The sequence below is a fragment of the Columba livia genome, chromosome 7 (assembly GCF_036013475.1).
Source record: "Columba livia isolate bColLiv1 breed racing homer chromosome 7, bColLiv1.pat.W.v2, whole genome shotgun sequence".
Taxonomy (NCBI): domain Eukaryota; kingdom Metazoa; phylum Chordata; class Aves; order Columbiformes; family Columbidae; genus Columba; species Columba livia.
The window spans coordinates 16,619,098-16,638,966 of record NC_088608.1 but is presented as its reverse complement, the minus strand read 5'-3'; the positions used below and the strand labels follow the sequence as shown (position 1 = coordinate 16,638,966).

General features: G+C 51.6%; 2 protein-coding genes across 5 annotated transcripts in view; one reads left to right on the top strand and one right to left on the bottom strand.

Annotated features, from left to right (window-relative positions):
- USP37 (ubiquitin specific peptidase 37) overlaps positions 1-10,473 on the top strand; it is a 36,334-nt gene extending 25,861 nt beyond the window's left edge. For both annotated transcript variants that reach the window (XM_065070698.1, XM_065070699.1), the window contains exons 19-24: positions 40-206; positions 2,013-2,073; positions 4,259-4,374; positions 5,577-5,646; positions 5,990-6,128; positions 6,954-10,473. In XM_065070698.1, coding sequence (XP_064926770.1) covers positions 40-206; positions 2,013-2,073; positions 4,259-4,374; positions 5,577-5,646; positions 5,990-6,128; positions 6,954-7,041 — 641 coding nt within the window. In that variant the 3' untranslated portion in view covers positions 7,042-10,473. The remainder of the gene's footprint in view (positions 1-39; positions 207-2,012; positions 2,074-4,258; positions 4,375-5,576; positions 5,647-5,989; positions 6,129-6,953) is intronic.
- Positions 10,474-11,105: 632 nt separating this feature from the next.
- VIL1 (villin 1) lies at positions 11,106-19,843 on the bottom strand. Of its 3 annotated transcripts, none has more exons than XM_021290544.2 (21): positions 19,219-19,843; positions 18,702-18,803; positions 16,738-16,839; positions 16,485-16,559; positions 16,151-16,347; positions 15,758-15,866; positions 15,352-15,462; positions 15,054-15,256; positions 14,478-14,556; positions 14,226-14,324; positions 13,976-14,129; positions 13,768-13,868; positions 13,498-13,635; positions 13,169-13,327; positions 12,905-13,084; positions 12,641-12,786; positions 12,369-12,513; positions 11,911-12,099; positions 11,687-11,755; positions 11,373-11,510; positions 11,106-11,291 (listed from the first exon to the last, which is right to left on the bottom strand). In XM_021290544.2, exons 1-21 carry the CDS (start codon positions 19,393-19,395, stop codon positions 11,178-11,180), a joined length of 2,787 nt encoding a protein of 928 aa, XP_021146219.2. In that variant the 5' UTR covers positions 19,396-19,843; the 3' UTR covers positions 11,106-11,177. The 3 variants fall into 3 exon arrangements, with proteins under 3 accessions (XP_021146219.2, XP_021146232.1, XP_013223318.3); XM_021290557.2 differs by adding an exon at positions 17,882-18,590 and having other exon boundaries at positions 18,702-19,366; XM_013367864.3 differs by lacking the exon at positions 18,702-18,803.
- Positions 19,844-19,869: the final 26 nt, after the last annotated feature.

Genomic DNA, 19,869 nt, shown 5'->3' with positions numbered 1-19,869 from the left:
AGACCCAGGAAAGCGTAACTGTACTTTCTGCTTCCTCAGGTCCTGCCAATTTCACTGAGATAACTAAAGATTTTGATGAGAATAAGGAAAACAAAACTCCGGAAGGCTCCCAGGGGGAGGTTGACTGGCTGCAGCAGTACGATATGGAGAGAGAGAGGGAAGAGCAAGAACTCCAGCAGGCGCTGGCTCAGAGCCTTCAAGAGCAAGTAAGAAATGAAGTTTCCTTCCTTGAGTTGTCTTGCCCAACACTGGAAACCCGATGGCTAAAGGAAAACTTGTGTTCAGGCAGTGACTGCAACGGGATTCTGTTGGGGTTTTTTTGAGAAAAACAGATGAAGAGAGGTTTGGGTTCTTCTAGCTCCAGTGTCAGTAGGGTGACAGCACTGGATACATCTGGACAGGTTTTGTATGTACTTTGGTAACTGTATATCACATCACAGACCTGCAGATTTCTCAAAGCTTTCCTTGCACGTTTATACACTGCCTTGTAACATTATATAAAAACTATGATAAACTAAAATGTTGCTGTCTGTCACTGAGAACCAAGCCCACCTTTAGCTTCCCTGGCAGTTGCTTCTTGCAGCGTGTTTTATCAGGACTGAAAGCAGCAGGTTTGAAAGCAAAGGCTAAGAATGGCCATGCCAGGTCAGCTTAAAGATCTGTCGATGCCAGTGCTTTGTTTCTGGTGCTAGCAAGCAAAGCGTGCTTAGTAGAGAATATAGGAACTGACCATTTATGTGATCCTTCCCTGTTAGTAAATTGAAAAAAAATCACAAATAATTTAGTCGAAAACAAGTCCTTTAAATTAGACTTGGAAAGAACTGGGATCTTGGGTTGTGTGCTGACCGTCTGTGTTCCACTTGATTTTCAAGACCTGTAACTGATTTCCACAAGTTTAACGGAGCTGCTGAGAGTGAAGCAAGCGCTTAGCCAGGTCTTTCTTAAAATAGGTGCCCTTGTCTGCTCTCTATTAATACTAAAGCTGTCATGGTTTTCCTTATGAGATCTGATGTTTCCATGGCGCTTGGATTTTTCTCTCCCATTACTCATTATGAGGTGCTGGTTGGTATTTTCCATGCCAGATGTAGCTTTGATTCAGCGATGCTGAGTAGTTTAACAAAGATTCCCAAATGCTTTAGAAATAGTGATTTAAAAGGCCTCATGCTAGTAATGTAAAACTGGCCTTTGAGTGTTGTTCTGCTACAGTTCTGAAGCGAAAACCGGCTGCTCTCATGATTCAGGCATGGAAATGCAGTAGCTGTGGTTATCTTGATTTTAAATACGTAGTTAGGGTTCTGCATTCAGGTGTACTCATGGCGTTCAAATCCTGAATTAAGAAACTGGCTCATTAAATATTATTGACTGGCTTGCTGTAGCTCTGAGCTTTCGAGAGTGGTGGGAGGAACAGTGATATTATCCAAAGGTTAGAAGGGTTTGTTGACTTGAGGTTTCTTCACTACTTGTTCATGGTAATGTTTTTAAGATCTGGTTGTTTAGTGGTGGTGTCTTTTGTATCCTGCCTTTGTGAATTACACCTGTTACATAAAACCACTGGCTCTGCTTTTAAATGTCTTACAAATAATAAAACCTGTCAGAATTTGATGACTCTGTCCTCAGCTGGCTTTGGGCAGAAGAAGTCTAAATTTTGCCGAAGTGTGAGGAGCTTTTTGTGTAAATGACAGCTTTCCTTAGCAAAGGGTTGCAAATTCATTCAGATGCTTTTCAAATTAATGATCCAGAGAAAGCGTTTGGTGTTACCAGAGACTCGCTCTGCTGCATACCAAACTTCAGGAGCTTTGACGAGCCTTAATGAAGGTTTGTCCCAGGTTCTGTTGCACGGGAACATTGGACTCTCGCTGGTTGCAAACATTCCTTCACACAGAACTTTTAATTTACAATGTCAGGTTTGTTGTAGAAACCAGAGCAGCACAGTTTCAATGGAAAAAGAGCACCACAAGAATTTTAAACAGCGAAGTGTCTCAATGAGCTAAGTTTTGTTCTCTTCCCGTCAGGAGGCGCGAGAACAAAAAGAGGATGATGACCTTAAACGAGCTACGGAATTAAGTCTACAAGGTGAAACTCATTAAACTTCTTCCAGGATGTTGCTTTTGAGGGAAAATAGATCTGTATGTATGAGTGCAGCTCCCGAGTGTCTGTAAAAGAGCTGGGATTTCATGCTCTTTGGTGTGTGCTTTGCTGTGTTTGGCTTTGCTCAGGTCAGCTTTTCTTGTTCTCAGTTGCAAGAGCAAATGTCAGGAAAAACTTAATAAGAAAAATATCTTATTTCAGTCCCTTGAGTTTTTAATTTCCTTTTTATATATAAACAAGTATATAATGATATATGTAATGTTGTATTTCTATAATGTTAAACCTATATAACTAATATTTAATGCAACTAGCAAAATGGATCTTGGAATTTTGCATTCCCAGCACAAGTCAGCATGCCAAAGGCTCTTGTCAGAGCATAACGATTATTTCTTAGTTGCATTGATATTTTACTGCTGATTAATTAATGTACTAGCCTTGCCCAGGGAAATGAGTAAGTGCTCTCTCTGCCTGATAGCGGAGAGGAAGGAGACAGATCTCACTGCAAGGAATAGCTGTTGGGGGTGAAAAAAAGAAACCCAAAATACACTATCTGTCTTTTCCCAATCCAGACAGCATGGTGAGCCTCGGGCACTGTTTAACGTCTGTGTGGGGGTGGCATGCGAGTGATTTCATACAATCTGGCAGAGCAAAGTGTAACAGAGAAAATTCCTGCTCCAGAGAGGGAGGGCTAATGAAGTCTTGTGTTAGGAGATTCGTAGTTGCTCAGGCACCTCTAAAGGCGCTCAGTTATTACTGGATGAGCCCATGTCTGCTTCCGAAGAGAAATAATTTGAATGCTGATTAAATGTCCCTCAGCCTGAGTCCTGTCCCCTGTTGAGCTCTGGCAGACTGAGTGCCCAGTCCCTCTCAGATCTTCCTCGCATCTTGGCTGGGAAGGGTTCAGCACCAGAAATCCTTCCTCCTCCTGATTTGCAGACGCTTGACTTGAGCATTGCCTTGTGCTTCTCACGTTACTGCCAGGCCATTTGTAAGGCACCAGCCAGCAGCTGTTTAAGGAGATGTTAGTAATCGTGAGCATGTATCTGGTAGTATTTGTCTTAGAAAGGTTCCCAGTGGTGCTGCAATCAAAGAACTGCTCGTCATCCAGGGGCCGTTGGTGAAGTGGGGTTTAGGCAACACCTGTGGCAAGTGCTTCATGCAGAGACCTGCCTAAGTGGCTGCGTTTCTCGGCTGTAGAGTAGCTTACAACAGGCCAGGTGTGGAAACCAGCAGTAAAATATTCTCAGTTAAAGGGATTCATCTGTAAACTTCCCAAGACGATTATACTAATCCAGCATCTGATGGTTTAACAGGGCAAGCAGTGTGAGAATCTCTTGGGCAAAATATCTCCATCATTACAGACACTGATAGTCTCTTTTAAGAAAAAAAAACATTCTCCTGAGCAGTGTCCTGTTAATTTCAGCTTCTCACCCACCCAAGACAACATAGCTTTAATTTAGCTGGTGAAAGCATAGCTACTTCTCCTAATGAGTACTGTACAAAATCCTAAATTGGTTGGGTAGCTGCAGAATCCCAGGCGGTTTGGAACAGGGTGTACAGGGAGCAGCGGTGCCTTCCGGCTCTTTACAGAGAGCTGCCTGCGTTTTGCTCAGCCAAGCAAACTGGAAGTTCCTGCGGTGAGCAGCCTTCTTACCATGGAAAACAATGAAAAGATGCCTGCTGCCAGCGGGAGCGTTTTGATACCAGTTTCAATTGAAAAATGCACTTCGTTAATGCAACTTATAGTTAAAACTGGAGTTCATAGCTTCTCGTTGCAGAGACTTACACTGGCCAGGCTGGCTGTACTTCTTTTAATGCTGGTTCTGGCTGGAGACCACCAGTGCTCTGGAGCAAATGGGGTGTTCAAATGCTCTTTTATCACCCAGCTGTCATTGCCATAATGCTCTTTTGTAAAAGTATGGGAGAGATGATGCTAAAATTAGTTCTGTAGTCCAAGATACTTTTCTTAACTATTGCTCTGACAATTTGGGGAAGGGAGAGAGAGTTTTTATTTGGAAGTTCCAATATCTCCCGCTTTCCTTGGAAAGGCAGCTTGAAACATTAGCATTTTATTGTGCTTGTTTATGTGGGTAGATACACCTCAGCCTGTTGCGAATTCCTGTGTGCACCATGGCTTCTCACACAGTATCGTTATTTCCATGCTATCTAGAGTTTAACAGCTCTCTCCTGGACAGCGTTGGTTCTGATGAAGACTCTGGCAACGAGGATGTTTTTGACATGGAGTATTCAGAAGCTGAAGCAGAAGACCTGAAAAGAAATGCTGAGGTGTGATCTATGATTTCAAAAGCCAACTGAGAAATATACCCCTCCTTTACCATCAATTTAGTGTTGGATGTAGTTTTACAGAGCAGATGTAGAGTCTAGAAACATCTTTTATGTTCAAAAGTGAGAAGGTAGAAAATTTGTATCCTTAAGGGGATGTCCTATTGTATTGTTTTGATTTAAAAAACAAAACAACAAACCAGCTGCAGAGACCCTCTGAGTTTCTCTAAGATGTGGATAATGGTGAAAAGGAAACAGTAGTCTTATATCAGAAATGTTCCAGTGCGTGTCAAGCAATGGGCCTGAAATTTTTACTTAGAGAGAGGATGTCAGCCAGCATGGTAGTTTAGCGGCAACGCCATGAGCTTCTAGATCCTGCACCACCAGAGCTGAGAAGCTGTGGCAAGGTCCTATTCTCACTAAGGGAAGCGTAACCGTGACCCAGGCCATGCTGCCAGCGCGCTCAGACTCCACGCAGCAGCGCCGCGGAAGTCACCTGCCTGCCTGGGTGGAAGGAATACTGGGTAGGCTGGAAAAGGTTAAATAATTAGTGTTTTCTTGGGCGGTTTTTATTTTCTTACCCTTAAACCAAGAGCTGCATTTTAAGAGTGTTGTCAGTGAATTGTTATCAATAATGTTTCCTAGTCAAAGAGAATTAAGAAGTAGTTGTTAGAAGCTAATTAACATCATTTAGTTTTGTTGTCAGCGAGTAGACAGAGCATGTTTCCTGCTTGCAAAGCGGGCATTGTCTGATGACATTGCAGGTGCAGGACAAGAGAATCTGGGCTACATATCCAGTATTAGCTGTTAAGTCTGTATACCATTATCAAGGGTATTTCTTTGATATTTCAGAAATAAGCATGGTGTTCCATTTTTGGTTTTCTATGTTTATTTGGTACATTCATTCTGACATCAGTGGAAGTCACTCAGGAAATGGTTGTTTAGAAAACTTTGCCGTGTGGAGCTCGTGTCAGCGTCTGTTCTGAGGTCAGAGTGACTCCTCTCCTTCATTTGGCTGGCTGAAAAGTTAAATAAGATGGGAAGGGTTTTCCCTCTTCTGAAAGGACTCTTCCTTTGGTCTGAACCAGGGTGTCTGTTTGTGTAATCCTTGTCTGGGTTGCAGCTTTGAATAGAGTATAAATCGTCCATAAGCTACGTGGGACAGAAGGGAATGCCTCAAAGCTTTAATTGGACTTTCTTTTCAGACAGGACAGCTTCCTCACTCCTACCGTCTCATAAGCATCGTCAGCCATATCGGAAGCACATCCTCTTCAGGTAAAAGTTATCATACTTTTTTATTCTTCTCTTTTCTATCTTAAAAAGCCTGTAATACAGAACTACGGTAGCAGGATTATTTGCAGAGAAGCAGGCAGCACAGCAAGTCTTTCATCATGGCTCACTGGTGAGGGACCAGGTTGAGGGTGTCACGGCATGTGATGAAATACTTCTTATGGGGTCCATGGAGTTGCTTGTGCTGGTTACCAGCTCACTGGCCAAGATCTTCAGGGTGTTTAGCATTTAAATCTGACACAGGTCACTGGACCAGGGTGTCTGTTAGCTAACTAGCATACTGGTTGAAGTGCAGCCTGAAAAGTAAGGTGCGTTCTCTGTCTTTAAGGTCATTATATCAGTGATGTCTATGATATCAAGAAGCAGTCCTGGTTCACCTACAATGACCTGGAAGTGTCTAGAACTCTAGAGGCCACCGTTCAGTGTGACAGAGACCGAAGCGGCTACATCTTCTTCTACATGCACAAGTGGGTGTCTTGGGGAATTTTGTTACTAGTAAAATACCTGCTGTTTGTGAGGAGGTGGGCTTCTCTTCTTCCTCTAGTCCTCTTTGATGGGATGAAAAGTATCTCCATGCATTTGTTGGAAGAAATTATAGTCAGCATTATATGAAAGAATGACAAAATTGAAATGCTCGGAGTTCAGAGGTGTGGAATCATATGTCACTAATACGCAGGGTTTTAACAGGGTACATGACATCATCTTCTAAGAAGGGGATTCAGTGTCTCGGTTATGCACTGGTTGCACCAGAGATCATAATGGAGCTTGGGTTTTTCCCTTAAGTTCTGTGATACTTGTAAATGCCCTTATCCTGGCTCCTGGCAGTTATGTTGTTGCAGCTGTGGTCGTCTCAGGACACGGCTGGGGTGAGGTTTGTAGGTAGGAGGAATATCTTTTCACGCAGAGGGAACTGAAGGAGGGACTTTGTCCCCCAGTTTGTTCCCTTTTTCTGCCTTTACTGTTTGCTCTAACAAAGGATATTACTTCCACTACAGACTGTGGCTTGTATTGCTTCTGATCCCTTTACCAGCCAGGAGTTACTTTCACTATTGTTACTGTTCTTTGAGGCTTACCACTGACCTTATTCATTGTAATAAATCTTTAAAAAGTGCTGTGGGATTCCAGGAGCCTTGCTTAGAGATGCCAGATAAAGACACCTTTCTGTGACAGGATTCATGATGCTTGAGTTTGTGGATTAAATCCAGTTGCTGATTCCCTCAGGGCTGTCTCATGTCTCATTTGTTGTTGTTGTTGTACCCAAGTTTCACTGTTGGCCTTTCCCTCTGTTCTAGGGATATCTTCGATGAGTTACTAGAAACGGAAAAAAATGCACAGCCACTTAGCATGGAAGTTGGAAGATCGGTTCGTCAGCCTCTGTGAAGAGTAAAACACCTTGTTCCTCCTGAGGAACAAGGAAGATTCTGAACTTGTGCCAGACGTGCAGGAGTAACAAACAGCTCAGGGCCAAAACAAGAGACAAAAGGTAGAAATATGGGACACTCGGTTTGTTGAACCATCTGTGCGAGTCCTGGGCCTGAACCACACATTTAAACCTGATATCCCAGAGCAATCCTCCTGTGGTGAAGTTTTTATTGTTCCTCAGATAATTTTGTCAGCATGGAGCCTTAAAGAGTTGCATCAAGCCACAAGACTACAGCTGCTCATAAACTGATTTAAAAAAAATAGTGCAAAAAGAAACTCTACTTTAAAAGCCCATTCACCTGTGAGATGTGAGTGGCAAAGATTTACATATCACTTGGCATTTTTTTTTCCTCCAAGGGCAATTTAAGCAATAGATTCTGTAACCTGGCGTGTGTTGTGTTAGTAATATTCACTGGAAACCCAGATCACTGAGTACGCTCTTGCCAGTCATCTCGCTAACAGGCGTCTTGGAATCACTCACGCTGATGCGTTTTGACATTCATGCAGTTCCAGGAAAAAAACTGTCGGTGCTGTGGAATGTATCGCATACCTGGTGGCAGCTCTGTCGGTTTTTTACACCATTCACTGTCATCTTCATTTAGACGTTAGATTATGTACGTGATTTCTTTTGTTTTACAAGTTCTGTTATTTGATTGCATTTTCTTCATGAGGTTGTTGCCTACGTACCGTTTGGAGAGGAGAGGTCTCTCTTTGGGTGTGCAGTATTTTGCACTGAAGCTGTATTGCTTAGGGCTGTGTAACTGGAGTAGGAGGACACCTGGAGCAGACTGAGAACAGCAGCAGGAGTCGAGCAACAGCCCCTTGTCACCTTCTGGGAGGGAAAAAGTGTTATGGCTTTACTCTTCCTGCACAGGCCGGGGTTGTTGTGAAACAGGAGTGGGGGGGAAGGGCAGGGGCTGCAGGGCGTGCTTGGCACTGGAGTTGCTCTTTGGTTGAACCATGGTCTTGCCTCAGTCTTCTCGCATCCCAGGTAGTAGGGTTTTTACTGCAGCTCTGCCTCTGTTCTCCCTTCTGAGGAGTGCAGAGCGTTCAAACTGTGAAACTAAACCAGGTGAAAAGCTTTCAGAAAGCCCATGTTCAGCATTAACAGAACGCGGTTAGGAAGAAGTGTTGCGTTGTATTGGATTTGGAGACATGATGCTCCTTTTATAGCTTGTTTCAGTGCGGGGGTAAGCCTGGTGACTTCAGTTTTTTCTTTTTTTCAGCACCTTTATGCTGATTTAGTAGGGGCAGATGTTTCCTTTTGCTGGCATTTACTCATTTCAGATAAGTTGTTGCTGTTAAGCAGAGTAGTTGTTCTTGTGTTGGCCTCTAGTTCTGATTTTGCAGCTTGAGTTTTAGAGGTGAAAGGCTTCTTTAAAAAAAATAAAAAAAAACACCTTTTTTGCTGTCGAGATAGTTTCTGGGTTTTTTAAACTATCGTTAGGAGTTTCTCAGGAATAAATTAGCTGAGTCAAAGCAGATGAAACCATCAATTTAGGAGACAGCAGGCACCTCTTCCATGGGCACTTCCACACCAGTTGATCCTGGCAGGCTGGCATGGGGACACTACCTCAGTGGCCTCCTCTCACCCTGTGAGCAGCAGCAAGTGACAGCCATTGCTGCTGGGCACTGTCCCCAAGCTGTGCACTTTGGGGACCCCGATGTGGTGACAAGACTGACTGACCTTCCAGTCCCTGTGCGCAATGAGCCTGGTGGTCCTGGTCAGTGTGACATCTCTCTGGTTTCCAAGCTAGGAGAGAATGTTTGGTTGTAAACATGACAGAGCGTTTATCTTGTAAGATGCAGCCTGAGTGGGTGTATATGTTAATTTATTACAAAGCATTATACTTTTCTATTGTTTATATTAATTTTGGTAGAATTCTGGGCAATGGGAAGAGGCGGTGATGCAGTTTTCCTTTGATCGCCCCTGTGAATGTGATGAAGGGACTGCTCTGTCCAGAGGGCAAATCTGTTTTCCCCAAGTGCATCCTATGCTAGTGCTGTAAATAACTGGTATATCAGAAGTCAGCTCTGCTTTTTTGAGTGGCAAAGTTGTTTTTCCAAGGCGCTGCACTCCAGTTAATTTATAGTAAAAGCAAACATTGCCTGACTTTTCAGTGCACCAACTTTTGTGTAAAACCAGTTTTTGTTTGGAACAAGGTAAAAAAGCTGGTGCTTGAAACCAGTATTCCTTGTTTTATGGAAAGTTCTTGCTTATTATTGTAGCCATTAAGAATTTGCAGACGTCTCTATTAATTGCTTTAAGCTTTTTTGTTTGGCATACAGCAGCTCAGTTGCACCGTCACCCTGGCAGGAGTGGCTGTGGAGCCCCTTCCTTGCTGAAGCCATTCTGCCTGTTGGGGAGCAGCGGGGAGGAAGGCGGATACGCAATCCCAGCCATAATGTGCCCACCACTCCTGCTGTCGCAGCAGCAAGTTCGGTAAGGTTATCACTTCCAGATGGGATGCCCATCCTGGGGTATAGGTCAGCGGGGAAGTTCAGTTGCAGTCCCTGAGCATGTGCAGGCTCTTCCTCAGATGTACAGAGTTGCAGTTAAACATTTACCTGCTCCTGAGTCAGCTTAGTTTAGTCCAAGTGTGGTTCAGCATATAAGTACAAGGAACTCCCCCTTGCCATTCCTCTTGCTCCTTTGTTGCTTGACTGAGATAGTTTGGTCTTGATTTGCTCCTCTATTCCAAGAGGTGTAAAACAGTTTGTGTTGATGAACTGGAGCTTGTGTGTGCTGGTCCCTGGGCGGCCCCGGCCAGCGGGGCTGCACAAAGAGCCTTTGCAAAGCCGGGACTGGTTTCCCGACCTGGCAGCCTGACACCACTGCGGGGAGCGGCGGAGGACTGGGGCTCTCCAACGCCTGCAGCTGTAACATCACCTTCCCCATCCTGCGCAGCATGGATAACCAGCACCCATGCATCTTCCTTCCTGCCCCAGGAACAACTGATCTCCAGCCCAAAGCTTCCTGCTGCGGTTCACCCAGGCATGGGGCACGTGGGGGTGCCCGTGCTTTTGAGGGGCCAGGAACAACTTATCTGCTTTGTTTTCCTTTTAATAGAGCTAATTATCCCTGTAATTGCCCGCCAAAGAGAGAAAAAGGGGTGCAGGACCCCTGGCAGCTGCTATTTGTGTAGCCATGCTGCCAGACTCCAGCCTTGCCTGCCACGGGGTGGCCGCTGCCGGTTTCTGCCTGCACCCAAGCATTCTGGTTCTTTACACTGTTGACGTGGAGCAGCACTTTTCTCTGTGTTTTAGCAGACCTGTTCCTCTCCATTCTTCACAGTTTTTGCTCTTGGGTTCCCCCTGCCTATTTTTAAATGATGTGTAGATAGATTATTTTTTTTTTTTGGTGAAATTAAAACCTCTTTATTAACCCTCTCTTGGTTTGGGATCTTATTTCCACACACCCTGGGCTGCTGCCTGTTGAACATTGCAGGTGATGGGCACCCCGCCCTGCGTTTGCTCTTGGGACTTTGCTCAGTTGCCCGGGAACATCCCATGTGTGTTCAGCACCTCCCTGCACATGCAAATCCTGCTTCCCAGGAGGGGCATGTCCCTGTGGGAAACCCCAAGGCCCTCTGCGGGTACCTGTGGCTCCTCAGGAGGAGGGAGATGTCCCCTTCAACTCCCGGGGAAATCACAAGTGATCACTGGTGACTGTCCCCACACAGGTGCCATCTCCTCAGCCTCTGGCTTGTTGCTTTTACCTTTGGTACTGCACATACTTGCTGAGGTGCAAGTGATAACAGAGGGAGTGGCTCCAGCTGTACACTGGACCTTTAACCCTGAGCTGCAGCCACCGGCATGGGATGGGGGAGCTGGGGGGGCCTGGGGTGGGCAGCTTGTGCATCGCCTCTGAGCACAGGGGGGCAAGGGGGAAGAAGGAGCTGAGGGTCCTTCCCTGCACTGCCCAGATGCCCAGTCAAGACCCATGTTCCCCTGCACACCATCTCTTTGCCAAATAAGCCCCACAACTGGGCTGAGCACAGCAGTTGGGGGGAAAGTGCAGCCCTGCTCTCCAAATATATTTTATTTAATAAAAATAACAAGCTGGGAGTGTCCCAGGGGCACAGGCTCCTGCCTTAGAAGAGTCCATTGTCCTTCTTGAGTTTCTGCTGTTTCCACAAGGGCAGGTTCCCGAAGGCAGAGCGGCTCATGCCGAAGACAGCCTGGAAATCCTGGTCAGAGAGGTGGCACTGGGGAAGGAGAGAGGAGGCAGAGCTAAAGCTGGGAGGCTTTCCCCAGCCCCCCCCAGCAACCACCCAGCCTCAGCTCACCTCCTTCCTGCTGGGATCCACGCCCCGCGGCAGGTCCTCGGCCGAGGTGTTCACCAGCACATCCAGGGGGAAGGTCTCCAGTTTTTCAGGGAGGAGGGGGGTGGTGGCAGTGAAGACCTCTTCCCTGGACGTGAGCGCCTGGATGGAGGGACAGAGTCACATCATGTCCCCAGGAACGGAGGCACCAGGCTGGCTCCAGGTGTCCCTTCACCAGATGATGTGTCCTTGCAACTCCTCACGGCAGCTGCCGAGGATCAGAGGGGCTTTCTGTGCCCCCTCCTGCCCCAGACACCTCGTCCCCCTGTGGTACTTACAGAGGTGAGCTGCCCCAGGCTGCTCTCATCCCCCAGCTCAGCTCTCAGCTTCTCGTAGCTTTTTTTTTCCTGGGAAGGTGACAAACAAGCTCAGACCCTCAGCACAGGCAGGGATGAGGCAAAATGCTGCCTGTGCCTCAGAGATGCTGGCTGGATCCAGATCCAGACTTGGTTCCCATCTGCAAAGGGCCCCCCTGGTCTTTACAGTCCCCTCCATGACTCACATGCCAGATGAGAGGGTCCCAGGCCAGGAACCAGCCAGTGAAGGTGGGGGGCTCGTAGCCTTGCTTCACCACGATGATGGGGGTGTCAGGGTCACGCCCACTGGGGTCGCTCTGCAGGTACTCCTGCGCCATCACCGCTGTTGCCTCCTTCTCTGACTCATTTGCACCTCTCCCAATCCAGAAGAAAACCTGCAACAGGGTCACTACGTCCACCACTGGGGTGGGACAGGACCTCTGGGGCTGTGCTCAACCCATCTGTCCCTAGGGAAGGGCACTGGGAGTCCATCCTCAGCCCTCCCTGAAGCAGGAGGTCTGCAGAACAAACAGTATGGGGCCAGGGACATGGGGGTTCCAGCCTTCCATCCCACCCCATCTGGCTGCTGCAGGTCTTCCACCCCTTTGGGGACATCAGCTTGTGAGATAAAAGGTGCCCTCAAACCCCATGCTCCCCCGCTCACCTGGTCCCAGGCATCCAGCAGGTAAACATCATCCTCCTCCAGGTCATCTTGGGTGAAGTCTATGATCTCTGTGGCTAGGAAGGTGCCCTTCTTGTTGGAGCACTCAAAGAGACGAGGGGTCACGGAGGGGTTCTCTTCCTGCAGCCTGACAGAGGGCAACACAGTGGTGGTGGTGGTGGTGGAAACAGGACTCACCCTGCTTGGGGACTGGTGCCCCATCACACCTCCGAGGGTGAGCAGGGACAAGTGACCTGCGGGCACAGGGCTGGTACCTCTTGCTGTTGGCATACTGGGACTTGCCACCCAGGGCCATCCAGAACTCAGGCGGCTCCTGTCCCTCTGCAATCACTGGCTTCTCTGTCTTGGAAATGATGTCGGCCACCATCTTGCCCATCTCACGTTCATCCCCGCTGCAGCCCTGCAGAGCAAACATGGCTGCTCCATCACCGGCCCCAGCCAAGGAAGAGGAGGAACAGGAGATGGGAATGTTTCTCTTGGGGCTGGCAGCATCCACCCTGGTGCCCTGCGGTACCCACCTTCCCATACCAGAGGTAGCAGCAGCTGGGGGTCTTGAGCACGAAGACATCATTGGAGTTGAGGGAGGAGGCACGGACGGGCACCTCGAAGGCCTTGGTGTTGTACTCATTGGTGCCGTGCACGTGGAAGAGGCGGGTGGAAGGTATGGGGTCCGTGCTGCCTGCACGCGAGGTGCCACCCTGGTGGGACAGGGACAGAAGGTCACCACCCGTGCCACAAGCTCACCCACCTGCCCACTCTCCCCCTAGCAGCCCCTTGCTCACCGCATACACCACCATCTTGCCCTTGAAGATGGCCATCAGGTGGGCTGGCTCCTTGCCCATGGTGACACGGACCTGCACAGGCTCATTATCGAACTTCTGGTCCAGGTGGACAGCGTGGTAGGCAGAAGCAGCCAGCTCGTCTGTGCTGGCATGGCGGCCCTGGGCAGGGCAGCGCAGGGCTCAGCAACCACCATGGCCCCTTTCCCCTCTTGGGGAATACTGCTGGCATTGCTACTCCCATGGGGCCATGCCTGGGGGCAGAGCGCCCCCCAGTCTGGGGAGGTCTCCATGTCCCGCACCCCATGGGTTGATGACCTGAGGGGTCTCACCTGCCAGAGGTAGATTATGCGGCTCACCCTTGGCCCCACATAATAGGTGTAGAGCACCAGGTAGCAGTCCCCACCATAGAAATGGCCCAGCCACCGCTTCTCCACAGGCACCAGCTCGTGGTTCTCCACACGCCAGACCTGGTGGGACAAGGATGGGGATGCGCTGCTGCCAGGGCTGGTGCATCCCACAGCCCCTGGTCTCCATGACATCCTGTGGCACAGCCCAGAGGTGCACCAAGAGGGTCCTGCATCCTGCTCTGGATACCCTACCTCCACCTCCCCGGATCCATCATCCACCATCTTCTGCTGTGCAGCCATTTGGGGCTTGGCATGCAGCGTGGTGACATCAAACTTCACCTGCTCCACCTTGGCTGTGAGGAAAGGCAGAGGAATGAGTCATATCCTGCCAGGCATGGTGTCCCCACAGCCCCCCCATACCAATCCAGGGATTGCTGTGGCATCAGAAGGGGACACTCACCCACTTTTCCCACGGTGTGGGTCTTGCCCAGCCCACTAGTCTGGTTCGGGACAGTCCATTTTTGGAAGAGCTGCCTGAAGATAGTTGACTCGGACCCATCATTCTCCGTCTCCACAGTGGTGCTGGCTGGGTAGTTCTTGGCTTTGATGAAGGCCTGGAGGGACCCGGACGCAAAACATGGGCATGGGGTGCTCAGCACCCCAGGGAACAGCCAGGCTATCCCATAACTGACCCCCAACTCAGCACCCACCAATGCCCTGCTCATTGCCTGCTGCTTCTCTTCTTTGTTGGCATTCTTGCCCTTCCACACGAAGATCTTGAGACCCCCTTGGTCAAGGATGTAGCAGTCCTTGGAAGAGGGAACAAAAGCAGAAATTAGGACTTTGGACAGCTTTAACTCTTCGAAAGCCAATTTGGTGGGTTTCACTGACCAAATCGGCTTGCAAAGAGTTAAAACTGCCAAGGAAATTGGGCACCCCTGAGCATCCTGTGGGTGACACACCTCATGCAAGAGCATGTCTTGAGTCAGGGGTTGAACTGCCACTTCCTGGATGACCAGGTTCCCACCGGCATTGGTGACACTGACAGGGGAAAAGAGATGAGGGGAGGTTAGAAATAGGGCTGGAAAAGCCCCTCCCCATCTCCACCTTGGGTTGTCTCCTTCCCATCCCTTTCCCAACCCCAGTCATGCAGAGCTGGTACTGAGGGATGACCCACGATGGTAACCTGGTTTGCAGCTTGCTCTTTTGTGCAGTAGGGCCATATCCAGCTCACTCATGGCCATGTGGAAGCACAATGTGGTATCAGATGTGACAAGGCCACCTCGAGACATTGCCACAATGTCCCAAGGTCACACTTCCACAAGCATCTCTCCATCAAGTACCAACCTTGTTGTCACTGGGGACTCCCCTGGCTCCAACAGCACCCAAAGGACCTGTCCTCACCCCTCTAGTGGACTTGACCCCTCTTGGTGTCTGTCCATGGGGACAGGAGTTGTGGGACACAGCAGAGATGGGTTCTGGGTTCCCCTGTCACCCTGTGAGATGCCCCTGTGAGTGACCCACCCTCAGGAACTCACTGGTAGAGCTTGAGGGAGGACTTGAGCTTCTGGTCCACTGTGTCATCAGGAATAGCTGCCTTGATGTCCCTCTTGTTGCCCAGCACATGTGTGAGGACCTGCATGAGCCCTGGTGAGGCACCCTCATCCTCACCATCCACTACGCCCACCTTGGCACGGCCCCCGCGCTCCCGGTCTCGGATGTCCTTGGCCAGGGTCATCGCCTGCACCCAGGAGACAAGAGGTCAGCCCAGATCAGGGTGGGGCTGGCCATCATCCCCTGCCTCTGGAGGGGAACCCTGAGATTCCCGAACTGTACCTTCAGCCTCTCATTTCGGTTGCTCTCAGGGCCATTCCACTGGACGATGAGCTGGCCCAGGTCCAGCAGGAACACATCCCCCCGGTTGAAGCTGTTCCAGCTCATCTCCACCTGCAGCAGGGTGGGATTGGGAGGGTGGGTCAACCGGCAGGAGGCCTGGGTCTCCCTAGCTCCACAGCCTTCACCTGCCCTGGCTCAGTACTCATGTCTCCAGCCTGTGTTCTTCCTTCCTACCCCAAAAGGGGCTTTTTGGGGTGAGGCTGCTTCTGAGACAAGGCAGCATGGTCCCACACCCACCTTATCCCCTCCTTGATGCCAGCTATGTCTAGGGGGCCTGATCCTGACCCCAAATGGTGTCACTGCACAGAGGTGGGTGGCTAGGGACTCCCTGCATCCCATAACTCACCTCTCCTGCCACCACGTTCTTCTTGCCCTTCACATGCAGCAGGCGCTGAATGTTGTAGGTGTTTGTCTCTGTGTGCTTCATGCCCGAGGCCACTCCACCCTTCTTATAGCTGGGAAAAAATGGACACAGTGTCAGACCCGTGGCCTCCCTCTTACTCCAGTGGGGTCCCACTCCCACCTCTGTGTGCAGGGAGGTGTCCAGGAACCCCCCACCCCACCCATGTGGGTGATGGATGGAGCAAGACCCAATCCAAATCCTCTTTCTGCCTCCCCCAGCCCACCAGGACAGGGCTTGCCCCATCCCCACTGGGGATATCCCCATGGGGAGCTTGCAGAGGACCCCTCCCCACCATTACCCACTGTGGAAGCAGATCCCCAGAGGTGACTGACATACACGAGTCCCTGCTTGAAGTAGGCACGGAAGGTCTCACTCTCGTGGCCCTGGACGTCGCGGTGCTGCACAGCCACCCCGCCCAGGTGGTCATCCATCTGCGTGGTGTAGATGGCAGCTGCCCCCTGCTCATCCTGACTCGACTCCTTGCCCAGCCAGTAGTGGATGTCGTAGCTGAAGTTGTTCCCAGTCTTGCGTGTCTACAGAACACCGGTTTCCACTAGACGAGCCCCTGTGTCCCCAGGCCACTCTGGCCAGGGACACCTTTCCCTGTACCCCAGCCCCCTCTGGGGCAGAACCCATCCCTGATCCGCTGTGGGATTTCAGGCTGCCCTACCGACAGCAGGATGTAGCAATCCCCCTCAAAGAAGTTGCCGTAGCTCTTGGTGGGCACTGGTACCATCTCCATGTTCTGCAGAAGTAAGGGAAACATCAGCCCTGCAGGGACCACCCTACCCCATCTCCGTGCACCCCACTGCACCCAGCCCCAAACCCATGCACTGAGGACACAAAGGGGGGACCTTCCCTCCTGCAGCCACCCCAAACAGCCCGGTGGTGAGTGCCCGGGTGAGAAGTGACCCCATCCCCACCTCAATTCGCCATATCTGGATGCCCGGCGTAGTCTTGTTGAGTGTCCTGCTGACTTTGGTGCTGAGCTCCACCATGGCGACGGGTGCTGCATGCAAGGGGACCTGATGGAGCATCGGCAACACCCTCGTCAACGGCAGGCGGTGTCATTAAGAGCTGGGACGGAGCCAGCCTGCTGTGCCATCTGCTGCCCTGCCCAATCCCCAGCCGGCCAGGCCATAAACCCCCGGTCCAGGGCTGCACAGGATAAGGGGACACCCTGGCACCACAGCATCAAGGCTGCAGGCACACAGGCGGAGCTGCCATCCCCCTCGGCCTGGCTGTCACCGTGGCTAATGGGGGCTGTCACAGCTCTGTGCCAGGGTCTGTGGTGAGCAGGAGGGGGGCCCCTGAGTGCCCCTGTGCCCTGCCCTGTGCCTGGACATAGGGCAGGGCTGTACAGGGCATCCCCAGCACAGCAGCCACAGATGGGTGACACCACTGCATGGTGGCCTGTTCCTCCCCATCACCAGCAGGAACCGGTCCCACTCAGCCTGCTCCTGGCACAGCTCAGCACAAGACGGCACATGATGGCATGGCCGCTGCTGGTGGCCTTGCATACACGCGCAAGCACACAGCCACACACCTGTGCAAGCACCCTCTGCCCGCCTCAGTTTCCCCCCATCCCAACTCCAGCACCAGTTCCATCCCCTGCCAGGGAGGGCACAGCCTGGCCCCACACAGGTGCTGAATGTGCCAGGGCTCAGCCCCAGTGCCACTGGGGTTGCCCACAGCTGTCCCTGCCAAGCTGGCAGTGCTTGCTGGCAAGCAGGCAGAGGGCTCAGCCAGCCAGCATTGGGCAAAGCCTCCATGTGCCTTGGCAGGGGCTGGCAGGGAGAGCCTGCGATGCTCGATGGAGGAGTCGCTGCTCCCCCAGCCCCACAAAATACCACCTGGTCCCACTGTGCTGACCCAAAAGCACCCACATTCTGTGCCTCAGATCCATGGGATGACATCCTGACATCCCCCCCAGCACACCCCAAGGTGGGGCATGGGTGGGTCCACAAGCCCCATCCCTGGGCCCCCCCCGGTGCTGGTAGCTAGAGGGGCTATGAGATGTGCTGCCCAGCATGCCCACCTCCCCATCCCCCCGCTGCAGCTCCTCACCTTCCCTGCAGAGCTGGGCACAGGTGAGCGTACCTAGGCAAAGTGCTCAGGTGCCACCACCCAGGAGAACTTTGTCCCCTCCTGTCCCAGCCTGTGTTCACCATATAAGGGCAGGAACAGCCTAGAGTCAAGGTCCCTGTGGTCCTCCAAGGCTTTGCAGCACCTGAAAAGCCCTGTTACTCATGGGGTGTTTGACCCCTTCAGGCACTATTGCAGCACAGGGCAATCCCAGTCACCCTGCCCATGGGCTTGCTGTGCTTGGGTGGTACCTGCTGCCCTTCCCAGGCCTACTCCCCTCTTGGCCCTTGGCACCAAGCCCGTGGTGATAGGGTTTTTGAAGCTTGCTCCCCGCTGCAAAATGTTCCCCAAAGCGACAGCAACAGGCTGATGCCCCAGGGCTGGGCTACGCTGCTGCCCACCACTCGCCCAGTCCCATGGCAATGGGGTTTTTGGTGCCACCAGTTCAGACCCACCAGCAATGCAGTATCACCTTCTTAGGGCGTCCCCTTCCCAATCCACATGTCCTCATGTCCCACTCCCTACCTGGCACATCACCTCTGTGCCTGTGGGACTGTCCCCAGGCTATGCCACCCCCCAGCTGGAGACCAGATCCTTGCTCACTACCCGATGAGCTCTGTCTCTCTGTGTTTGGGGTCTCTGCAGCCCCAGCCTTGGGGATGGAAGAGGAGCACAGGGATGGTGCATGGGGCTGGGGTTTGTGGGGCACAGGACAGGGCATAGGGCAGTGGCACAGCTTGTCCACGCCACCACCCTCTGCCCTGTCGTGTGCCCCACAAACCCCAGCCCCAACAAGTGGTACCTGATGATGCCCTTGGTGTTGGCAGAAAGAGGAATGGAGTCCTGCCCAGTGGCTCCCAGCCCTGAAGGTGGTTTTGAAGGACAACCAGGGGAGTACATAAACCTGGGAGGGAGGGGTTCACAGCAGCAGGCAGGCCCCCAGGCTCCCTGTCCTGCTCTTATCTCTTCCCCAGCCCTGAAGGATTGCTGCAGCCTTATCTCTGCCACTCTGCTGAGGCAGCAGCCCCTGTCACGAGCACCGCGGGCATCCCACGCCCTGACCATCACCCGACACCACGCCTGGGCTGCAGCGAGCCCTAAGTCCTGCCCACCCCCTCCAGGATCCCCAAAGTGATGGCAGGGGGGTGACCAGGCCAGGGGGGTGACAGCCACAAATAAGGGGGTGTCTCAATGCCACAAGGATGGGCTCTGCTGCTGCCTTCCACTCCCCCAGCTCCCAAAATTCCCAGCCCCTCCTAACCACGCCACCCAGCTCCCAGCCCTGCAACCCACACCAGTGACCCCATTGGGGCTCTTACCTGGGTGCAGAGCCCCTGGCAGGACGTGGGGCTGTTTCGGGGTGGGGTGACACCCAGATGGTCACTCTGTTCTGTGGCTGTGTCCCAGGGCGGATCCTGCTGGTGTGTCACAGAGTTGGAAGACCCTGCGCCAGCTCCAGAGGCCTTGCGCCCTTCTTGGGCCCCCCAGATGGACATGCCGGGCCACTAATGAACTCATTAATTAGTGCAGTCATCAGGCAGGACAGAGACTTTGTTAATGATGGGAAGCACAAAGCCAATGAGGGCATGGGGGAGGGCAGCTTAAGAGTCCCCCATTGCAGCACCCCACTGCCTGCATGTTGGCAGCGGGCTGCTCTGGGCGGTGGGGGCAGCAGAAATCCTCCCATATACCCCCGAGCCAAGAGGCAGGGATCAACACCTTACTGGGGGAAAACTGAGGAAGGGAGCACTTGTGGCCTAAGCCCCAAAGCTGTGGAGCACAACCCACAAGGTCAGTTCGGATCCCCCCCTTGTTATGGGTCAGGACACCCATCCCTGTGGCATCAGGGTCCTTTTTCTGGGGGGAGGGGAAAGGGGCTAGGATGTGGGTGCCAAGGCAGACAGTCCCCTTGGCACTAGGCAAGGTGTGACCCCCCAACTCTTCAGCCCAGCAGTGCTCTCGCAGCACCG